We start from the raw sequence: 18,319 nt of genomic DNA on the forward strand, positions 1-18,319 counted from the left end.
AACTTGGAAACACTGTCCTTGTCCTATACACAGCTCTCTCTCAGTTGCTGTTGTAGTGACAGGTTTTCCAGCTCTGGTATTGCATTTGCACTCACCAAAGTGTGACTGACCCGCACGCCAGTTTGCTTGTTGTGCTGATCTCAGCATGTGTGGCTAACGACGTAAGGCTAGTAGCGTCCAGGAGTAAACCCCATAACATGACAGCTCAGCCTTACAACACACTCAGAGCATGCCTCTACAAGATCAGTGGCCTCATTTGTTGCAAAAAAAGTTGTTTTTCTGAAGATAGATATTCCCTTACATCATTTTTACATGTACACAAGCTGTTTTATTCACTGAATAATGTAGACAGTGGAATGTAGCCTAGAAAAATTGCACTGCACATAATACATTGCCTCAGAACTGGCTTGGCAAAAGGTTCTGGAGCCAAGCCCAGGACCACAATACTGTGTCCACCGACATACTAGTTAGACAGCAGTGCCTATGGGTGGCCTCTTTTTGTGCAGCACTCAAGTGGAGGCACATGTGATTGTTCACAGTGAGAATGTAGACATATTTCATCATCCTCCTATCTTGAGTCCTTTGAAAGTAGGAATTGTTTTCCACACAGAGGAAGAAACACATCCAAGTTTGTGCTTTCATTGCTTGAAATGTGCAGCTAGGTGTTTTTGAGTCTGGAAATGTGTATGGCATGCGCTGGCACTAGGGTTAATTACTCATTTAGTACTGACAGAAATGTGCCTGTAGCACAAAGTATCAGAAACCGCAACGTACCAAAAGTTGGCATTGAATATCTGGACAGATTTATGTTCTCGTTTACATATTCCTGGATCAGATAAATCCCTATTTAAATTTTAAAGTACTTAAGAGTGATTTATGCAGGGAAATGTTCTTGTGCAGCTGCTTGTGTTAAGACAAAATTCAACCTTTTAGAAAATTGGCTCCTTTTGTTGAAATAATAAAGGCTTTCTAAGAAAAACAGCCTCATATTTAAGTAAAAAGTATGGTATTGACATTGGTGTAAAAACACTAACCAGCCTTAAGGCCTCACCAGCACATCAATAACAGAACCACCATGTTTCATTCAGACCCACTAACAAGACTTATACTCTATTACTGATCACTCTCCTTGAGTATCTGGTTTACACGCACTGGGATGCAGCTGATAATTATTCATCAGTGATAACCTTTCTTGCTGATGTTTGCAGTGGATTCAATCTGCCTGTCCACATATACAAATGTCAGCTCTGATGGCTGAGCCAGTGCTTGAAGGCCAAACAGTCTCCTTCTCTCATACAACTCCAAGGGGCTACAATCTGATGAAAGTACAAACTCATTCAACTGCCTGTGTGCCGTTCAGGTTGTCTTTACTGTCCGTCAGCCCTTGTTTCTCTTTCTGCACGCCTCACTACACCCCCTCGTCTTCTCTGTGTCTGCCTCCATCAGTGTCTGCCTGCCTGTCTGTCTCATTGGCTGCATGGCTGTTGGCATACACGAGTGAGTGGGCTAAGGTTCATGTCATGTGCTCGTCTCCTGATTTGTGACCTTTGTCACATGTCGCCCGCTTTCTCACCCACCGTGTTTACTGTGTCTATCCACGGCCCAGACTTCAGTCAGACAAAGTGAAAACTGGCTAAGCGCATTATATGATCGCCATCTGTGAAAACAAGACAATGAAAAGGGAACAAAACCAACAATTAAAGCTCACTTGAGTAATTAATAATTCACTAATTCCACTTAAAAAACGTTATTGCAAACATACACTCAGGAAGAGTTCCTGACCAAGGGTAATACTTTATTTAAAATAACCCGAGGCATCAAGAAACAAATCTTGACTAACTAGCAAAATTTCTCCATTAGCAGTTGAAAATGTGAATTATTCAGAACCATGGGCAATAATTCAATATCATCATTTATTGAGTCCATGTAATTGGACTGTAACTACATTTTTAAAGAAGCATTAACTGTTTGTTTTCTTCCTCCTGGGGTGAGCAGAAACAATCTGTAAACACAACAGCAACATATCAAGTCATATATCTCTAGCTGGGGCTGGGCAATATGGCTTATAAATGAGTGTTTCCCACAGATTTAGAATCTACATGTGTCAGTAGTTGACAACAGAGGTGGGGTCAGATCACCAGACTTCACTTTTATTACTTTTGTGTGTGTGTGTGTGTGTGTATGTGTGTCCTCTCTAAAGTTGCAGGTTTTTGCAGGTCCATGAATGCAGCATAACTCTTCATTAGTTTTTCTTTTTCCTCAGCAACTGTTCATGTTGTGGGTAGATAATTGATCAGTCAATCCGATTAGAGCTAATCAGATCAGATTGATGAATGACAGGAGCAGCTGCTGCAGAGGCAAGTGAAGGAAAACTTTTATACCCAGCAATATAAACAGTTAAGTTTCACTTTTACGGCGCCTGATGTTCTGCTGCTCCATTTGTGCCTAGAGTATGCGATCCGTGATATATATCGGAATATTTTAATATTTTCTCCAAAACAACATAGCTGTTTGATGTAACCCTTTGATGTGTATGATCATACTAGGAAACTAATCTGAATTTAGAGGGAGCACAGATCATATATGACATTTAAGAGGGCTTTTATTTTGAAAATCCACATCAGAATGTCCTGATATTGTCAGTGACACTCTGAGATGTCATCATTTTGAAGTGAGTGAAACATTTAATAGGGAGAAGGAGAGCAAGACTACTGCACATACACACGCCCTGCTTTTAATGCATAAATAAATTACTTAAATGTGCTAGGAATATCTCGATATGAGGATATGATTATCTGCTGTAGCCCACATAAAATAATATTATGATATATTGCATACATTTGATACATCGCCCACTCGTCTCCACCTTGTTAGCAAGCATTTGCCTAGTTACATGGTGCAACATGAGCATTCATTGAGAGTCATGTTTCTGGCCACTAGGGAAATGGAAGTCGAATATTAATATATCATTAAGTATTAAAGGGTCTCTACACCCTTTTCAAATTTCATACATGCTATTCCTGTGGTCTAAGACAGTCCAAAAATATTAGTAAACATAACCATCTCTCTCCCAATTGCAAAAACTAGAGGGCTGAAACTCAAATGTGTGATGTCATAGGGTAAAAAGTCTGGAATGATGAAAGATGTTAAAGAATATGGGTACATTTTCTGTTTCAGAACTGACAACACTACGATAGAATAAAGTTCATTTGGGTATAAAAAAGAAACCAAACATTCTGTGGGTCCATAAGCCCCCATTCATTGTCTATGGAGCAGCTCCAGACTTTATACCCTTTGAAACTTGCTTCTCTGGTTTCTGGCTTTTTCAGAGAGCAGCTCATGTTCACGGATATTGATTGAACTCTCATAGGCCATGGAAATAACACATTGGAACTGATAAGTCAGGTGATGTTCCCCTTTAATATAAATCTAATGCTGTGATAAGTAAGAGAAACCTGAAATAGAAAAGCAGTGTTGTCATGGAACAGCAGTTCAATAATAACCCAATGAAAATCTTACAGTCTCAAAGAGACATAAGCACATGCTTGCCCTTTGGGCATAAATACACCGGAACGCTAATCTGTTTGTCAGTTATACTACATGGCTGTCAGCTTGCCCCTCTGTTGGCCTCTGCAGTCTTCCCACATCCATCACCTCCTGCATGCTGTGCCCTTCTCCCCCCTTCTGCCTCTTTCTTTGGCAATCAGCTGGTATTATCCCCGTCATCTTGTGGTTGTATAGGCACGCAGCGATTTGACTATCTTTTCTCTGGAATTATCTGTCTCACTGGGAAAAACCATCTGTGTTCAATCATCCTAAAGGGCTGTAGCTACTACTGCCAAATCACTGCACTCTCTGTGTTTATCTCTAGGAACGTGCTTCAGCTAGATGGGTGTATTTTTTTCTGTGTGCACAAGGGTACTACTACTGTTATCACTGGTTTGGGGGAGCTTAAATAGATCCACAAAATCAGACCGATCTGAGAGCAGTTTGTGCCAGGAGGAGATTTAGAGGAGCATGATGCCGACACTTTTAGTGTGACCTCCACAGGTTCATTACAACAAGCATAATCTGTCTGTGCTGATGCCTTTTCTTTCACTTTCTACTCTGCTGTCCCTCTGCCTTCTCCGCCTGCACAAGCACAAGTTAATTAGAATGTATTTTCTGTTTATATGTGTGCATCTGGAATTGTCTTACATTCATTGTCACACATTACTTACATTACACCCAAATTGTTTTAGATTTGATTCTTGGGGTTCTTACTTCCTAGGCTGCCAAATTCTTGAGTTTCGGCATCTTTCTGTGACTTTTCCCAAATATAATGAAATGCTATGGTTTTTAAAAACTCTATAAAGTTTAAAATTGACTCCAGTTCCTCCGAGTGGCCCCTCAAACAGACTGTGCGAATGTCTCTGCAGGTATGTGCGTGTGTAAGGGAGCACCAAAAGAAAAATAGCTCTGCATATGCAATCTAATTCCTAAAGAATGCATGACCAGTCAAGACTACATATGGACGTGGTTCAGCTCAGCTTTTATGCTTAAGTGAACTGCTGCCTTGTGGTATTAATTTAAAAAGGTACACCAAAAAAACTTGCATTGTGCTCCCATTAGCTGACTCTGTAACTCTTCTCATTGTGTCTGTAGGCAGCTGAAAGAGGATAAAATGAGTGTGGCTTACATTTGCGAGATGAGGGCATGACTCATTGTTGCAGAATATGGGTGTAAATTGGCCACTAGCTCAGTATGTTTTACTAATGTCTGTTCAGTAATGACCAACTGGTGTGCAACTTTGTTTCCAGAAAACTGGGCATGTTAGTTGGGACCAATTTGTCATGTAGTTGCATCTTTCTACTGCCCTAGAAATTAACTAATGTCATTGGGGAATGAAAGGGTATATGTTTAAGTTTTTTTGCAGTGTAAGAATGGGATGGTGCAGCAGCTCTACTCTATTCGACTTCTTATTTCTGCTGTTCTGCGCGCTGTATTTTTACAGTATACCCCAAAGGATGCAGCTTAAACATCACAAGCTGCTGCTATAGTGTATCACACTGTAGTGCACTGCAGCAGCCGGGCTCTAGGGACAGACTTGAATCATTTACAGTACTGCACACAGAAGACTACGAGAGGAGAGATGGATGAAGGTGTGGAGAGAAAGTCTGCTGAAGTCAGAAGGGAGGGAATTTTGAAAGAGAGGAGAACGTTATTAGATGCGATGCGAGGAGGGAACAAGTCGGGGTAAAGTGTGATGTGGATGTGACACGTCCCACTCTTTATTCCCTTGCTCCCTTCACCTCTCCCCATCTATCTGTATCCTCTCTCCTCCCAGCTCCCTTGTCTCTCTCTTTTCATCCCCTCGTATCACTTCTCCAGTCTGGCCGTGGACCAGCGCTGCATCGAACTCCTGTCTGCTTGCGGCCAATTTGGAAGGAATTTGCTCACCCATTAAAGTGCATGTTTAGCACGACTTTCATCTCTTCCCTCTTATGTTTCTTTCTTTTTTTCTCTTGCCGTCCCCAGCGAGCAGCCAGCCACATCTCTCCTTGCATGAATAAAAACAGTTTTTTCAAGAGTAGATTCTGGGAAAGACAAAAACAAAGTTTGTGCAATCCACACGGATAAGACAAACATTCGGAGTGTCCTTTTAGGTGCAGCACTCCCCACAACAATGATCCCTTTGTGCTGTAATGGGCTGAAATGAGACCTGGAAGTATTCTTTTTCCCTGTTTACTTTACAAAGTGATCCATATGCTGTAGAGTTTGTTTTTAATGAGAGCGACGATCTGAGGAGTGCAGGAACCGGAGGCTACCAAAGTTGCCACAAATGCGTACTTTTTTTTTCACATTAACAAGGACAAACACGAAAACTCACTCAAACAAAATGATGCACACAGTTTCATCTGATCAGAAAATAAACACGACCAAGGCGTTAAACTTTCTTTTTTTTCCCCTCCTCCTCATCTCCTTCTCTTCACACAAGCTACTGTCCAATTATTTCCTGCCCATACACATGACGGTTAATCAAGCACACATACTGTACAAACAGCAGTACTACAGTACAGTGCATACTGGTATTTGCATGCGCTCACACACATACATACACACACACACACACACACACACGCTTAAGTAAACGAAAATAAAACAGACCTGTGCTGTCACGATAGATGGATGGATAATATTTCTACTTTGGTTTACACCCCCGTGTTCACACAGTAGAAATCCTATTGAGCTTGACTGTTAATAATGGCTGAATGTGTTGTGAGTTTCTTTGTTGGATTCTGTATCAAACTTCCATTCAATCTTTTTGCTCCGGGAAGAAAAAGTATTTTTTGAGTTGCTACTCTAGTCGGCAGGCCAAGTAAAGCTTAAAGGAATCAGAGATATAACTCAGACAAATAAGCAGGCCAATATAACACTTGCCAAGCAAGCAATTATTGTGATGAATGGCTACAATGTGTGTTTAATAAAAGCCCCGTCAGGCCTTCAGGATGAGCTTGTTCACACTCACTTTTATCTCGCTGCCTTTTGTTTGCGAAGGATTTCTTGCAGTTATTAAATGACAAGAATGACGCAAATTTGCCACTGGGAAAGAGGCTTTGAATTGATCTGTTTGAAGTAAGCTGGATTTTTCTTCCACAAACACACCCAGTTATCTACACAGTCGTACAACTGCATTATCCGAGAATCAGAGCAGACTACAAAAAAAAAGCAGGCAGAGAGAAAGAATGACTCAGATAACACCAAACTTTCTCCCAGCATTGGCCATTCAGTGAAACTCAGTCAGTAGCCATGGGAGGCAGCCACAAATGTTTCCAGCTTTTGTTACCCTCTGATTTATGGTCGGTCACCGTGTCCTTGAGGTGTTAGGCTAGATTTCCCTCTAACCAATGGGTGGGCTCTGTTGGTCTATTGTGTTGTTCGGAGTAAGCTGTTGATGTCGTCTTTTATGGCCTTGTAATTGTCCTCCTAATTGTGGACAACAAAGAGATGAGAGGTGGATGGTTGGGAATTGACTGATTGTGTGCCAGAGGAGAAAGTAACTAAAAAAGGGATGGGCAGGCTCTGCTGTGTTAATGTGAGAGTGAAAAAGAAAGACTTCATATGAGATTATGAACAGAGCTGTGTGTGTGTTCCCACTGTTTATTTAAATCCTAGAAAGAGATATGGAATTACCCCCGATTCACCAGAATGTACACTCCAAGTGACCCCCATATTTATTACATGAGATAGCAGATTAAGCCATTTTTTCTACCCCCTCTGTACACTGGGGACACAACCAGTTAGCCCTGTCAATAAACAAATCTGCCTCAGGTCTGATTTTGCATCTAAAGCAACATTTGTGCCGACGTCATGGATTGTATAACTCTTTGAAATCCTCAGTGGGCTTTGGGAGGTTTTGGGCGAGTGCAGCAGAGCGCAGCAGCATGGTATCGTGAGGGTGTGTGTGAAACAGAGAGACGAAGAATGAACTGAGAGGAGAGATTTTAAATTAATAGACTGCTGCGGTGAAGTGTACAGTAAACCCCTAACATTTGGCCTGGAGGCAGCTTCAATGATTGAGCAGGTGCCTATACAGAGTGGAGCTGGGTATCCAGCCTAGATATTTTTCTGTTATTGACAAAATGTGTCCATATAACAGATAAAGTATCAAAACCTTGAAGTACTAAAAGTTAGTATTGAAAATCTGGTCGTATATGTAGTCTTGTTTACTATGATATCCAAAACATTAACTGGATACCCAGAAATAATAATAAATACTGTTGATTTTTTTTGTACCTAATGGGACAGTTCATCCCCAAATCATAACACGTATTTTTCTTTTTACCTTATTGGAGATAGCGCTGTAAATATGTCGGCCTTCTCTCCAGTATTATGGAACTACATGGCACTTTGGTTTTGGTGCTCAAAGCGCCAAAAACGCATTTGAAAAACTCAACAGCAATGTCTCTTTCCAGAAGTCATGACCTGGGGCCTGTATCACGAAGCAGGATTAATGTCTTAGCGAGGTAACTTCAGGGTTAACCCTGGGTTTTCAGTCTCACAAAGCCAGTTCAGTTCTTATCGGGGTAAATCACCATGGTAACTTACTCTGAACGGCTATCCTGCTCCGGATCAGGGTAAGTTCAGGGTTGAATACGATACTATAAAAAGCACCACCCACTGGCCAATCAGCTGTTCGGAAAAAAATGACTCCGCTGACAGAAATGCAGCCCAGTCATGACGGGAAGTTTAATTCATTTGATTGATTTTGATTTGAAAGTTTATTTTGAACATTAAAAAAGAAAAGAAAGCAACAACAACAGACAATGAAAAGATTGTTCACAAAGGAGTGGAAAGAAGTTGAAATTTCATCCCACCCCTTCATAAGAAAGAAACTGATAATTTGCAGACACTTAATAGCACCATTAATTAGTGCCAACATTTTTTTGTTGGAGGAAATGATCCCTGTTAAAGATAATGGGCCTAACTGACAGCTTTGCTGCTGGAAAAGTAGCCTATCATGTCTACACTTCATGGTGTTTGAGGGATTTTCCTTTTTGTTTTTTAAAGAGGGAGACTAGGTATATTTTTGCGCAGCTGTTAATTTCTAACACAGCTCAATATCAGGATGATTTTATTCAAACTATCAATTTGGTGTTGATATGATTTAATTGTGGCGTCAGCTTTAAGCTTTATTGTAGCATATATAACGTTATGACAAAGAAGACCAATTTATCAGACGCAATGATGTTAGACGATAATTGTAATACACGCAATTCATCTGCGCAGCATTGATTTCATGGGATTCAAGGGTGTGATCAGTGTCAGATGTGCAGGCACAGGTACTGTAGCTACTTGAACCAGTGATGAGTAATTTAACCTACACATCATTTTATTTGCTACCTTGTTTTGTCTTGATTTTTCCCTCTCTCCTCCTCTATTTCTTCTTTCCTTACCCGTTTTTTTTTCTTCTCTATTATGTGATTTCATTGATGTTTTGACAGGGGAATTTCTTTGATAAGCTTTTAGTGGCTTCTAATGTTACAGCTTAGCCAAGGAGGACGCCATTAGTGTTTACATCTCGCACTGTCACAAGCACAAGCCTCTCGTCCATGAGTAGATGCATGCTTCCTTCTGCCTAGTGATTCGGTCGGTGGGTCTAGTTCGGTAGAAAGCAAAATAGTTCCTACATGAAACTGCTCACAACAAGGTCTGTGATTTTCTGGAAAGAGACATTGATGTTGAGTTTTTCAAGTGTATTATTTTGGCGCTTTGAGCACCACAAGCTGAGTGCCATCTAGTTCCATTATACTGGAGAGAAGGCAGACGTCTCTACAGCCGATATCTCCAACACTCAGCAACTCACACCAAAATGTCTAGACTGATAAATAGCACTACAGGTAGGAGGAAAAACAGCTACTTTTGATTTGGTGGTGAACTGTCCCTTTAAAATTTGATCTTTTGCTGATTTTTTAAGTGTTTCACTAACAAATGTAGAACAAATGTGCACTTTTCTGTGTCTGTGCAGAATGAAACTGACACAAGCTCCTTTGACTCGCACACAGACACAATGGTCTCTCTTCTGCGATGGTACTGTATCAATATTATGTTCTCCCCACCCTGCTCTGTTCCTGTTTGCACAGCCCAGTAAATGTACCCACCTAGTAATCTCTAATGGAGGAAATCCCAGGCAGTGGTTATTCTCTGCTCTCTCTCTCCCAGTCTCTCTTTGTGATTCACACAGACTTTTTTCCACTCTGTCTTTCACAGACACACACTTAAACTTATGAAACAAACTTCACCATCCGCTCATCTGCTGCAGTTTGGATAAAGCTTTCTTTTTCACAGAGGAAAATCTGTAATCAGATTTTCTTTGGCTGTCTGTTCGTCTGCCTCTCCCTCTCCTCTGTGAGCCTCAGGTGCTGCCGTTTGTGTACCTACACACATGCACACACTTAAGGTCCTCTCTCATGCTCTCAACCCCCTTAAACACTGGTTTCTGGATCAGTGCCAGCCTGAGTGTTCATTAGTGTCACCATTTGCTTGTACAAGTCATCTGGGAAAACAGTCATGCCTGCATGAACCCTGCAGACATAAAAACACACCATGCGCACACACTTTTAGTTGTACACAAGACACACAGTCCTCAGATGCTCCAATCCTCGGAAACTTAACATCACAGAAGTGTTTTACCAGGTCTCTTGTGTAACAAGAATGCCACCTGACGTTGTACAACAGTCAATTTTATGACGTAGGTCTGAATCATGTGTCCCTGTGTCCTAATTCCTTCTTTTAGGCTGCATCATGTCCAGCTGGCCTGGGTGTTTTTTTTTTTTTTACAGAGTATCCCACTCTGTGTCGATGAGTCAGTGAAAAACACAGGGCTAACAGGAAGGGAAGCTCTAATGCAGAGATAAAGAAGACAGATGATACATAAAGTGACGAGTGACGGACCAAAAGAAGTGCTTTATGAGCGCTTTCAGGGTCAGGATCTTGCTACAGAACAATGGTCTTTCCGAGAATGAAAAGTAGGGAATTCAAAAAGACAAGTTACAACTTCTTTTAATGTATTAGGGGGCAGGGGCAGTAATGGGAGGAGGAAGAGACAGTGCAACAGCTTTATTTGGTGCACTTTTTATTATCTGTTTTTTAAATTTATTTCCTTTTGCTCCCTTTCAGCTCAACTTTCTTTCTATTTTTTTCTTGATGTCTCTTTTTTATGATTTATATAACAGCTACTCGGCAAGTAGCATCTTTTATGTTATCTTATAGAAAGCAACAAGGCTTGTATGCTTAGAAATCCTTAATGAGCACTATTATCAGAGTGAATGTGTTTTTGTGATTGAACTTAACTACCACTGGGACTTGATTGCAGCATGGAGATGTGACCTTTTTTGTTCAAGGACTTTGGGCAGAACTTTTTTGTGTGTTATGCAGAATTAATGCCAAACAAGTTAGAAATTGTTCCCAGTTAATTCTAAATCTCTCATCAATATGAAGTCGACAAGTCCAACGCAATATTGAATTTCTTCTGGATCCAGCTATAACGGTATTTCTCAGCAAGAAACATATCTGCCGTGCACAGTGCTAATAATGAGCACCAAGGCGCTGTGAAACAACTTTAAGCCGCATTAAGCATCAACATCATTTTAAAGAACTTTGAAACTCAGCAGTGCTCGACGAAGCTGTCAGTGTGAATGATGTGTGATGTACAGTTTTAATGTGGGTCATGTCTCACAGGGCAGCAGTTCAAGAGGTTTGCTGACTCAGGCTAATTTGGCATTGTGGCATTTAGATTCAGGAGGCATTTGTAGCAGGTTTATAGTCCCCCCCTTTGTAGTGTGCAGGAAGCAGGAATTAGCATAAATGAAGACAAATAAGACATTTGAAGTCATTGTAATAGGAATTTTTTTCATCATTGACATTTTACAGACTCTACATGATTTATTGATAGTCTGAGATATAATCAGATCAGTTGGTAACGTTATTGTAAGATGTAGAGCCGAAACTGTTGAAAGCAAATATTCAGAAACTATTTTGATAATCGGTTAACTGTTTAATGCAGCTCTATACAATATTCAGAGCATTAATAAAGCAGCAAACAACTATTTGCTATGTAAAGATTAAGTGAAGTAATGGCGTCCTGAGCAGAGAAACAAGTCAAGCCTCCAGGAACAGCACCAGGCTTTGAAGCCAATTTGACATAGTGGCCAAACAGTAGAATTACCACTTCTTGGTCCATCATGTGATGCCATTAGGCGTGAAAATACTTTTTCCCATAGACTTACAATGTGAAAGAGACTTATGTGAAAGACACTTTTGTAAATCAGTGGATACATTTTAAGGGGGATCACAAACCCTTTGAAATAACTTGTTTCACTATCAGGATTTGATCCATTTGGTCCGATAACATTTTGAAAGTCTTGAAGAGATGCACAGTTACATTATTTTTATTTAGCAGAATGCTAAACCAGAGGTTAGCTGCTCAACCGGCCCAACAATGCAGAAGATCCAGGTAGTTTTATAACTGGAAAGTTTAACTATTTTGGCTTCCTGTGCCACTTAGCAACCTTTATAGGAATGAATGGAGCCCTGCCCCTAAAGCTGTATTCAGATCTCCTTATACATCCAAGGTTGTAATCCAAGCTTCTCTGTTCTTTATTTTGGTAGCTGGTCCAGTTTCATGTGCATATGAGTGCACAGGAGTCCTGTGTGTGTGTGTGTGTGTGTGTGTGTGTGTATGCCACTGCACTGTGTTCATACGGCTGATAAGGTGACAGTGTCTTGGCGTAGGTGTAGCACCCATCTTCAGGTTCCCCCCTGTTAACACTGTTAGCTCTGTCAGCACTGTTGCAGTTGTTAACACTGTTAGCTGCTAGCCGCTAGCACAGCCACCTCTACAATGAGAGCTGTGTGTAGACAACCTTAATAGATTGATAGATCCACTCTTAATATAGAGCACCTTAAAATCCTTCAAGCAGAAATACCAAACATTCGATGGTTCAGGTTCTCAAATGTGAGAATTTGCAACTTTTCTTAGTCTTACTTGATAGTAAATTGAATACTTTGGGGTTTTGGGCCATTGGTCAGACTAAACAGAACATTTATTTTCATCACTGTGTATTTTTGAGATGTTTTAATAGGATGAGCGATTAATAAAAAAACAAAACAATAATGAATCTAAGACAAATTTAATCACTAAAGATTGCCTTTGTTTGTCGCATATATTGTTGGGCTGAATGTAGAAAAATCAAGTTTTCAATTGACAGACATTAATTTCCCAAGCTTATTGTTTTGTATTTTGTCTGATTATAAAGCAAAGTTGAGGACCCAGATAACAAAAACCTTAACATCATGTTAGGACACAATTTTGTGTGTGTGTGCTGCCTGTCAGGTGCTGATCAACAATGCTGTAGACTTTCCATGAGATCTCAGGGTTAATTGTGTCGTACACTGTCAAATCTATCTGAACACATTTCAAAGGATTTCGTTCGTTCAGACTGTGGAACTAAAAAGTGACGGCCTGATGTGTTACATTCCTGTTTCAGGATGCTGCTCATTCAAACAGCCGCCTGAGCTTAGCACAACCAGCGTGTTTTTCTGTAGCCCACAAAGACTTTACTGCAAAAGATTCCCCACTTGGACCACCTGCAGCTGTGGACCAATTAAAATCACCACCCACCACTCCCTGACCCAAATGGTTTGACAGGCATACACACACTCACACCCACAATAACAGCTGGAGAGAGTGAAAGCAATCAATGAATAATTAATGATAATTGGCTCTACCCATTCATAATTCATACCCTTAATTATCACTAAGAGGCCCCACCTGAGTTTGCTGTGTGTGTTTCTGTGTACCCATCGGTGGACTGTCTTGTATATGTCACAGGAGACGTGCGTGCATGTCCCATCTGCTGTGTTTGTGTCTGCTCTTCTTTCAAATTTTATGAAATGTTGTGTAAGAGGTGTTGGAGACTGCGTGTTTGAGCTGTAAACATGCTTCCTCTCCTTCTGACACGCAGAGTAGGTTATCCCTGTGCCGTCTTCCAAAATGTTATCTCCACTTGTGGCTGTGCAGGCAGGAAACTCCTCTCTCCTGATAAGCAAATGGGGTACGAGCTCCAGACTCAACATGCTCCCTTATCAAAGGTGTTGTTAGGATATAATCACAGCATACTTTCACTATCGAACAAGAGGCTATGATTCTAGAAAGGCAGTGTGCAACCATGCAACTTGTGTGGTTATTTATTATCCTCCAGGCTTTTAGATGTGTCAGTGGAAAAGTTAAGAGAAAGGGGCTAACTGTCAGTGGTGGAAGACGTATTCAGGTGCTTTCATGCATTAAAAGTACTAATAGCACTCAACTATAATTAAAAGTCCTGCACTCAATCCCTCCTTAAAGGTCCAGTGTGTAGGATTTAGGGGCATCTATGATATTTACAACCATGTTTTAATTTATTTATAATGACCTGAAAATAAGAATGGTTGTGTTTTCATTACCTTAGAATGAGCCATTTATATCTACATATGCAGTGGGTCCTCTTCCACGGAGTTCACCATATTGTTCAACAGAAGGTCAGAATGGACAAACCAAACACTGGCTTTAGACAGGCGTTTTTCTAGATATGCATTTTTGCAAATGTCCCTCTAGATAGGGATATTTATGATTTCGCAATGTTGCATTACAAGCATGAGAGAGAACTGTAGTTCTCCTACATGCCTGGCACAAGGGACACGTTTCAGTTGGTTGCAATGTTGCAACCTCATCATTAGATGCCACTTAACCCTACGCACTAGACATTAAGGTAGAAGTATGTAAGTAGGCCCGTTTCCACTGAAGAAGTTCCTGGTACTATTTGGAGGGCAGGAACTTTACAGGAACGTCCTCTCGCTCGGCTGTCTCAACCGCCGTGTCTCCAATGAGAGAGCGGAGTAGGAGGAAGGTTTCTGTGAAGTTACCGGGCTCTGGATGTGATGTAATCGTCGCGCGACCATTTTGACCGGGGCGACGCGGCAAAGGAACAAACAAAGAAGAACAACTGCTTTTCTTCTTATGACTCCTTTTAAAAATGCGACTCCTCGTCTGCTGAGTTTTAAAAAGCTATTTTGTCGCTTTCTGTTGACGTCACATCCCGCCTTGAGTATATCCAATCAGCACCAAGTAAACCCCAAGCCCCATCCAGGAGTTTTTCGGAACTCTGTCCTTCGGGGGTGGTTCCTGCCCCAGCCCCGGCCCTGGTCCTCTAAAATTACCCCAAAGTTCCTGCGGTGGAAACGGGCCTATTGTTATTGGCTAGATGTACTTAAAGTAAAAGTATTCATAGTGCAGTGAAATGTTCCCTGTCTGGGTTTTATTTTCTACATGGTGTTTTTGGATTAGTATTTTTGTGTATGTTGCATTTTACTGCTGTAGATATTTAAGTTTGTGCTCATTTATAACTCCTTTATATAATGTGTGGTAGTTTACTGTACAGTGTTGCATTATATTCCATAAGATCTTAACGTTTGTAGCACTGCTGTCCTGTGAGAGCCACATATCTGTCAAAAGTCAAATTTTCATGGTGTTCAGAATCACCAGATTTGGGTAATGAGGGTATGAAAAATTGTTTTTCAAAGTAACTAGTAAGTCAAGCTGTCAGATAAATATAGTGGAGTAAAAAGTACAATATTTCCCTCTTGGATGTAAAAGTACAAAGTTGCATAAAATGGAAATACTCCACCACTGCTGACTATGCTTGGCTTAAATAACTGGCGACAACAAAAGTAAAGTATGTGTCTTACTACGTTAATAATGTCTTGTTTTTTTCTCCACACATTCCTGCAGATCACAACACTGATCAACCACAAAGACAAGCCAAAGAAGTCAGAGCGCACCCTGGCAGCCATTCACAGGGTGGGCCAGGCAGTGAGCGTGGCTGTGGGCCGTTTCGTCGCCGTCGGGGAGGCCATCGCCACAGAGAACCAAGAGCTCAAGGATGAGATGGGTCAAGCCTGCTTCGAGGCACGCAGAGCAGGTTTGGTTTGATCTCATTACGTACTCGACATATCACTGAATTGCTGCGCTTAAACTCAGCACCTCGTCGAGTGCCTCGCTTTTGAAGGAGAAAGAGACAGATTTTATTTTGTGGTCACAGATTAATGTTGTTAAACAGTGTGAGGGTGCTTCACCCTACAGGTTTCCTCATAGTGGATACTGTATCGTCGTGATATAAGCATGGCTTTATGATGTTAAGAAATTGCCATTGAGGCTGTTACAGCTTGTCAGCCAATAAGACTCATCGGTGTTTATTTGTTCAGACAAACTGTGACAGTTTCATAAGGCATCAGGCACCACCTTTAGGCGTCACACTGTTATCAAATTTGAGCAAGTTTCGATTTGTCTGGACAGCCTGGCTGTCAGATAGTATTAAACCAGAGCACCTCCAGAGTCAACTAAAGACATTGTTGTTATTAGCTTGGAAGTAAAGGCTGAAAAAGTGCCTCTTCACCCAAGGGTGCTGTGTAGGGAATGAATGTCTCTGCACTGGCTTGGAAAGCACTGCATAATAGATTCTGATAGAAGCTTTATGCATCAGGCTGTTGGCAAGATTGAAGCAGTTTTCCCGATATTCACTGCCTCATAGATTGCCTCTGTGTTACATTGAAAAATATTTTTCCACCTGAGGTCAGGACCCCTTATTTTTTTTCCAGGGTTTGAATTTGCTGGCTGTGCCTGTCTGTGTGGAGTTTAGATTTCTCCCCACGTCCGCATTTCTGCAGTTTCCTCCCCATTCTAAAACAGGCAGGTTAGGTGATAGACTGACGACCTGTCCGGGGTGTAGTCTTCCTCTTCACCTAATATATGCTGCAAGATTCGAGTCTGAATCTGAAAAGATAATCTGTTTAATGGATGTACGGCTGTTTCAAAGTGCAAAACATTAAACATCTGAGAGAAACAAAGAGGGGAAAGAGGGTTGTTGGAGGGGTGGAAACATTGACAACCAGAGTGAGGGAACAAGAATGTGTGGATCACTCTCATGGGACTGTTGGCTTTTATTGAACCCGAGAAAGAAGAGGTGATGGTTTTGTCAGAAATCTGTTTCTCTCAGTGTTTCTACACTTTCTTGTAACATTTGCACTTGAAAAGCCGTCAAAAAAAACACGCTGTCAACGCTGTGTGTTTCTGTCTATCTAAACTTTCTTAGAATTCTTGGTTTAGATAGTTGTCATCACTCGCTGGGTGAAACACTTCTTTATATCCAGAGGTGGAAGAAGTATTCAGATCCTTTACTGCAGTAAAATAACTAATACCACACTGTGAAAATGCTCCACTAGAAGTAGAAGTTCTGCATTTAAAACCACTTTATATGTGCTGTTTTTGGATTAATATTCCTGCTGCTTTAATGTGTATGTTGCATTTTACTAGATAGAAAGGGTATAAAAATTGTAATCTGAATAGTTTCTTAACCCGTCAGAGAAATGTAGATGAGTAAAACGTACAATATACCTCTCAGGCGTAGTGGAGTAGACATATAAAGTTGCATAAGATGGAAATGTACAGTTTGCTCCAATCAGTACTTGAGTAGAGTAGTAAAATTACTTTGGTACTTTCCACCACTGTTTATATCTGGAAACTTAGTTCTTATCAGGCAAAACAAGGACCTCATTTAGCTTTCTGCAGAGCAGACCGGAAACAATATCACATTGGGTAAGAATTTTAGACACAACACCGTGATAATAGGTTTATGTTGGGGGAACCAGCTTGTGTGGCAAAGCGTTTAATCCTCACACAGCGTTGATTTGTAAAGACGGCTAAAACTCAGACAAAGAAAGAGCTGGTGGGAGGGGGAGGATAGACTGATGAGAAAATGTGCGTGTGAATGTGTGTGTGCGTGTGTGTGTGTGTGTGTGTGTAGGTGAGGCCAAGTGAAGTGTATGTGTGTCTGGATATGTGAGCCCACTGCAACTAATTTATTCCGGTTCTCACTTTCCTCTTAGGGAGGTGTTTTTACAGTTTTCTCTTGCACTTCTCCTGACAGACACTGTACAACTGTTCCCTGATTCTAAAAAAAAAAAAAAAAAAAAAAAAAAAAAGGTTTAGTCTCTCTGACCATTTTTTTAAAATGATGGAGACATCTTCAGGGATAAAAAAAAGAAAGACTTTTTTAGAGGCTTTAAGTCTACAGCAGAGAGAGGGGCTAGTTAGTGAAGGATTGACATTTCTCTAATACCTAGCCGCAGGGAGAGTTTAATCAGGCAGGCTTCAGCCTTGTGTGCTATAATGAATGAAATAAAGGCAGGCTGAAAGCACTAGTTTAATTAGATGCTACCCATCATCAGAGCAGTGGAGAGATCCAATGAGGCAGGTCAGTGAAGGCAATCTGCGCTGGATCTCTGTCTCTGTCTCTTTCGCTCAGTCTCTCAGTGTCATTCTCACATTTGCGTGCTTCTGTCTCACTTTCTCTTCCCCCCACAGAAAGATTCAAGATAAGATGGTAGTGAGGATCAAATTAAAGTCATTGCACACATTGTATGTGAGTGTTACTGGACTACATGTGCAAGGCTATTAGTTGGTAAAAGGAGACGATTGCCTTTAAGCGCTGTACCAGCTCATCAAGGATTGGCCTCTTTGTGACCTTTTTCTCATAAATCATATATAAATGACACAGAAACAGGTCTACAGTAATGTTAGCGGCTCTGTGAGGCACAGCGGTGCTTTGAGCTAAATGCTAACATTCGGATCTGTAGTAGAGATAATGTTCACCATCTTAGTTTAGCATAGTTAGCTCGCTTAGATTTGCTAATAAGCACTAAATGCAAAGTAAAGCTGAGGCTCAAAATGTTGACCTGGTGATGG

General features: G+C 41.0%; 1 protein-coding gene across 3 annotated transcripts in view; it reads left to right on the top strand.

Moving 5' to 3' along the window:
* The window catches only part of ctnnal1 (catenin (cadherin-associated protein), alpha-like 1), a 67,428-nt gene that overhangs the window by 24,282 nt on the left and 24,827 nt on the right, over positions 1-18,319 (top strand). For all 3 annotated transcript variants that reach the window (XM_049602637.1, XM_049602635.1, XM_049602636.1), the window contains exon 2: positions 15,308-15,497. In XM_049602637.1, coding sequence (XP_049458594.1) covers positions 15,308-15,497 — 190 coding nt within the window. The remainder of the gene's footprint in view (positions 1-15,307; positions 15,498-18,319) is intronic.

The sequence above is a fragment of the Epinephelus fuscoguttatus genome, linkage group LG17 (assembly GCF_011397635.1).
Source record: "Epinephelus fuscoguttatus linkage group LG17, E.fuscoguttatus.final_Chr_v1".
NCBI classification, from domain to species: domain Eukaryota; kingdom Metazoa; phylum Chordata; class Actinopteri; order Perciformes; family Serranidae; genus Epinephelus; species Epinephelus fuscoguttatus.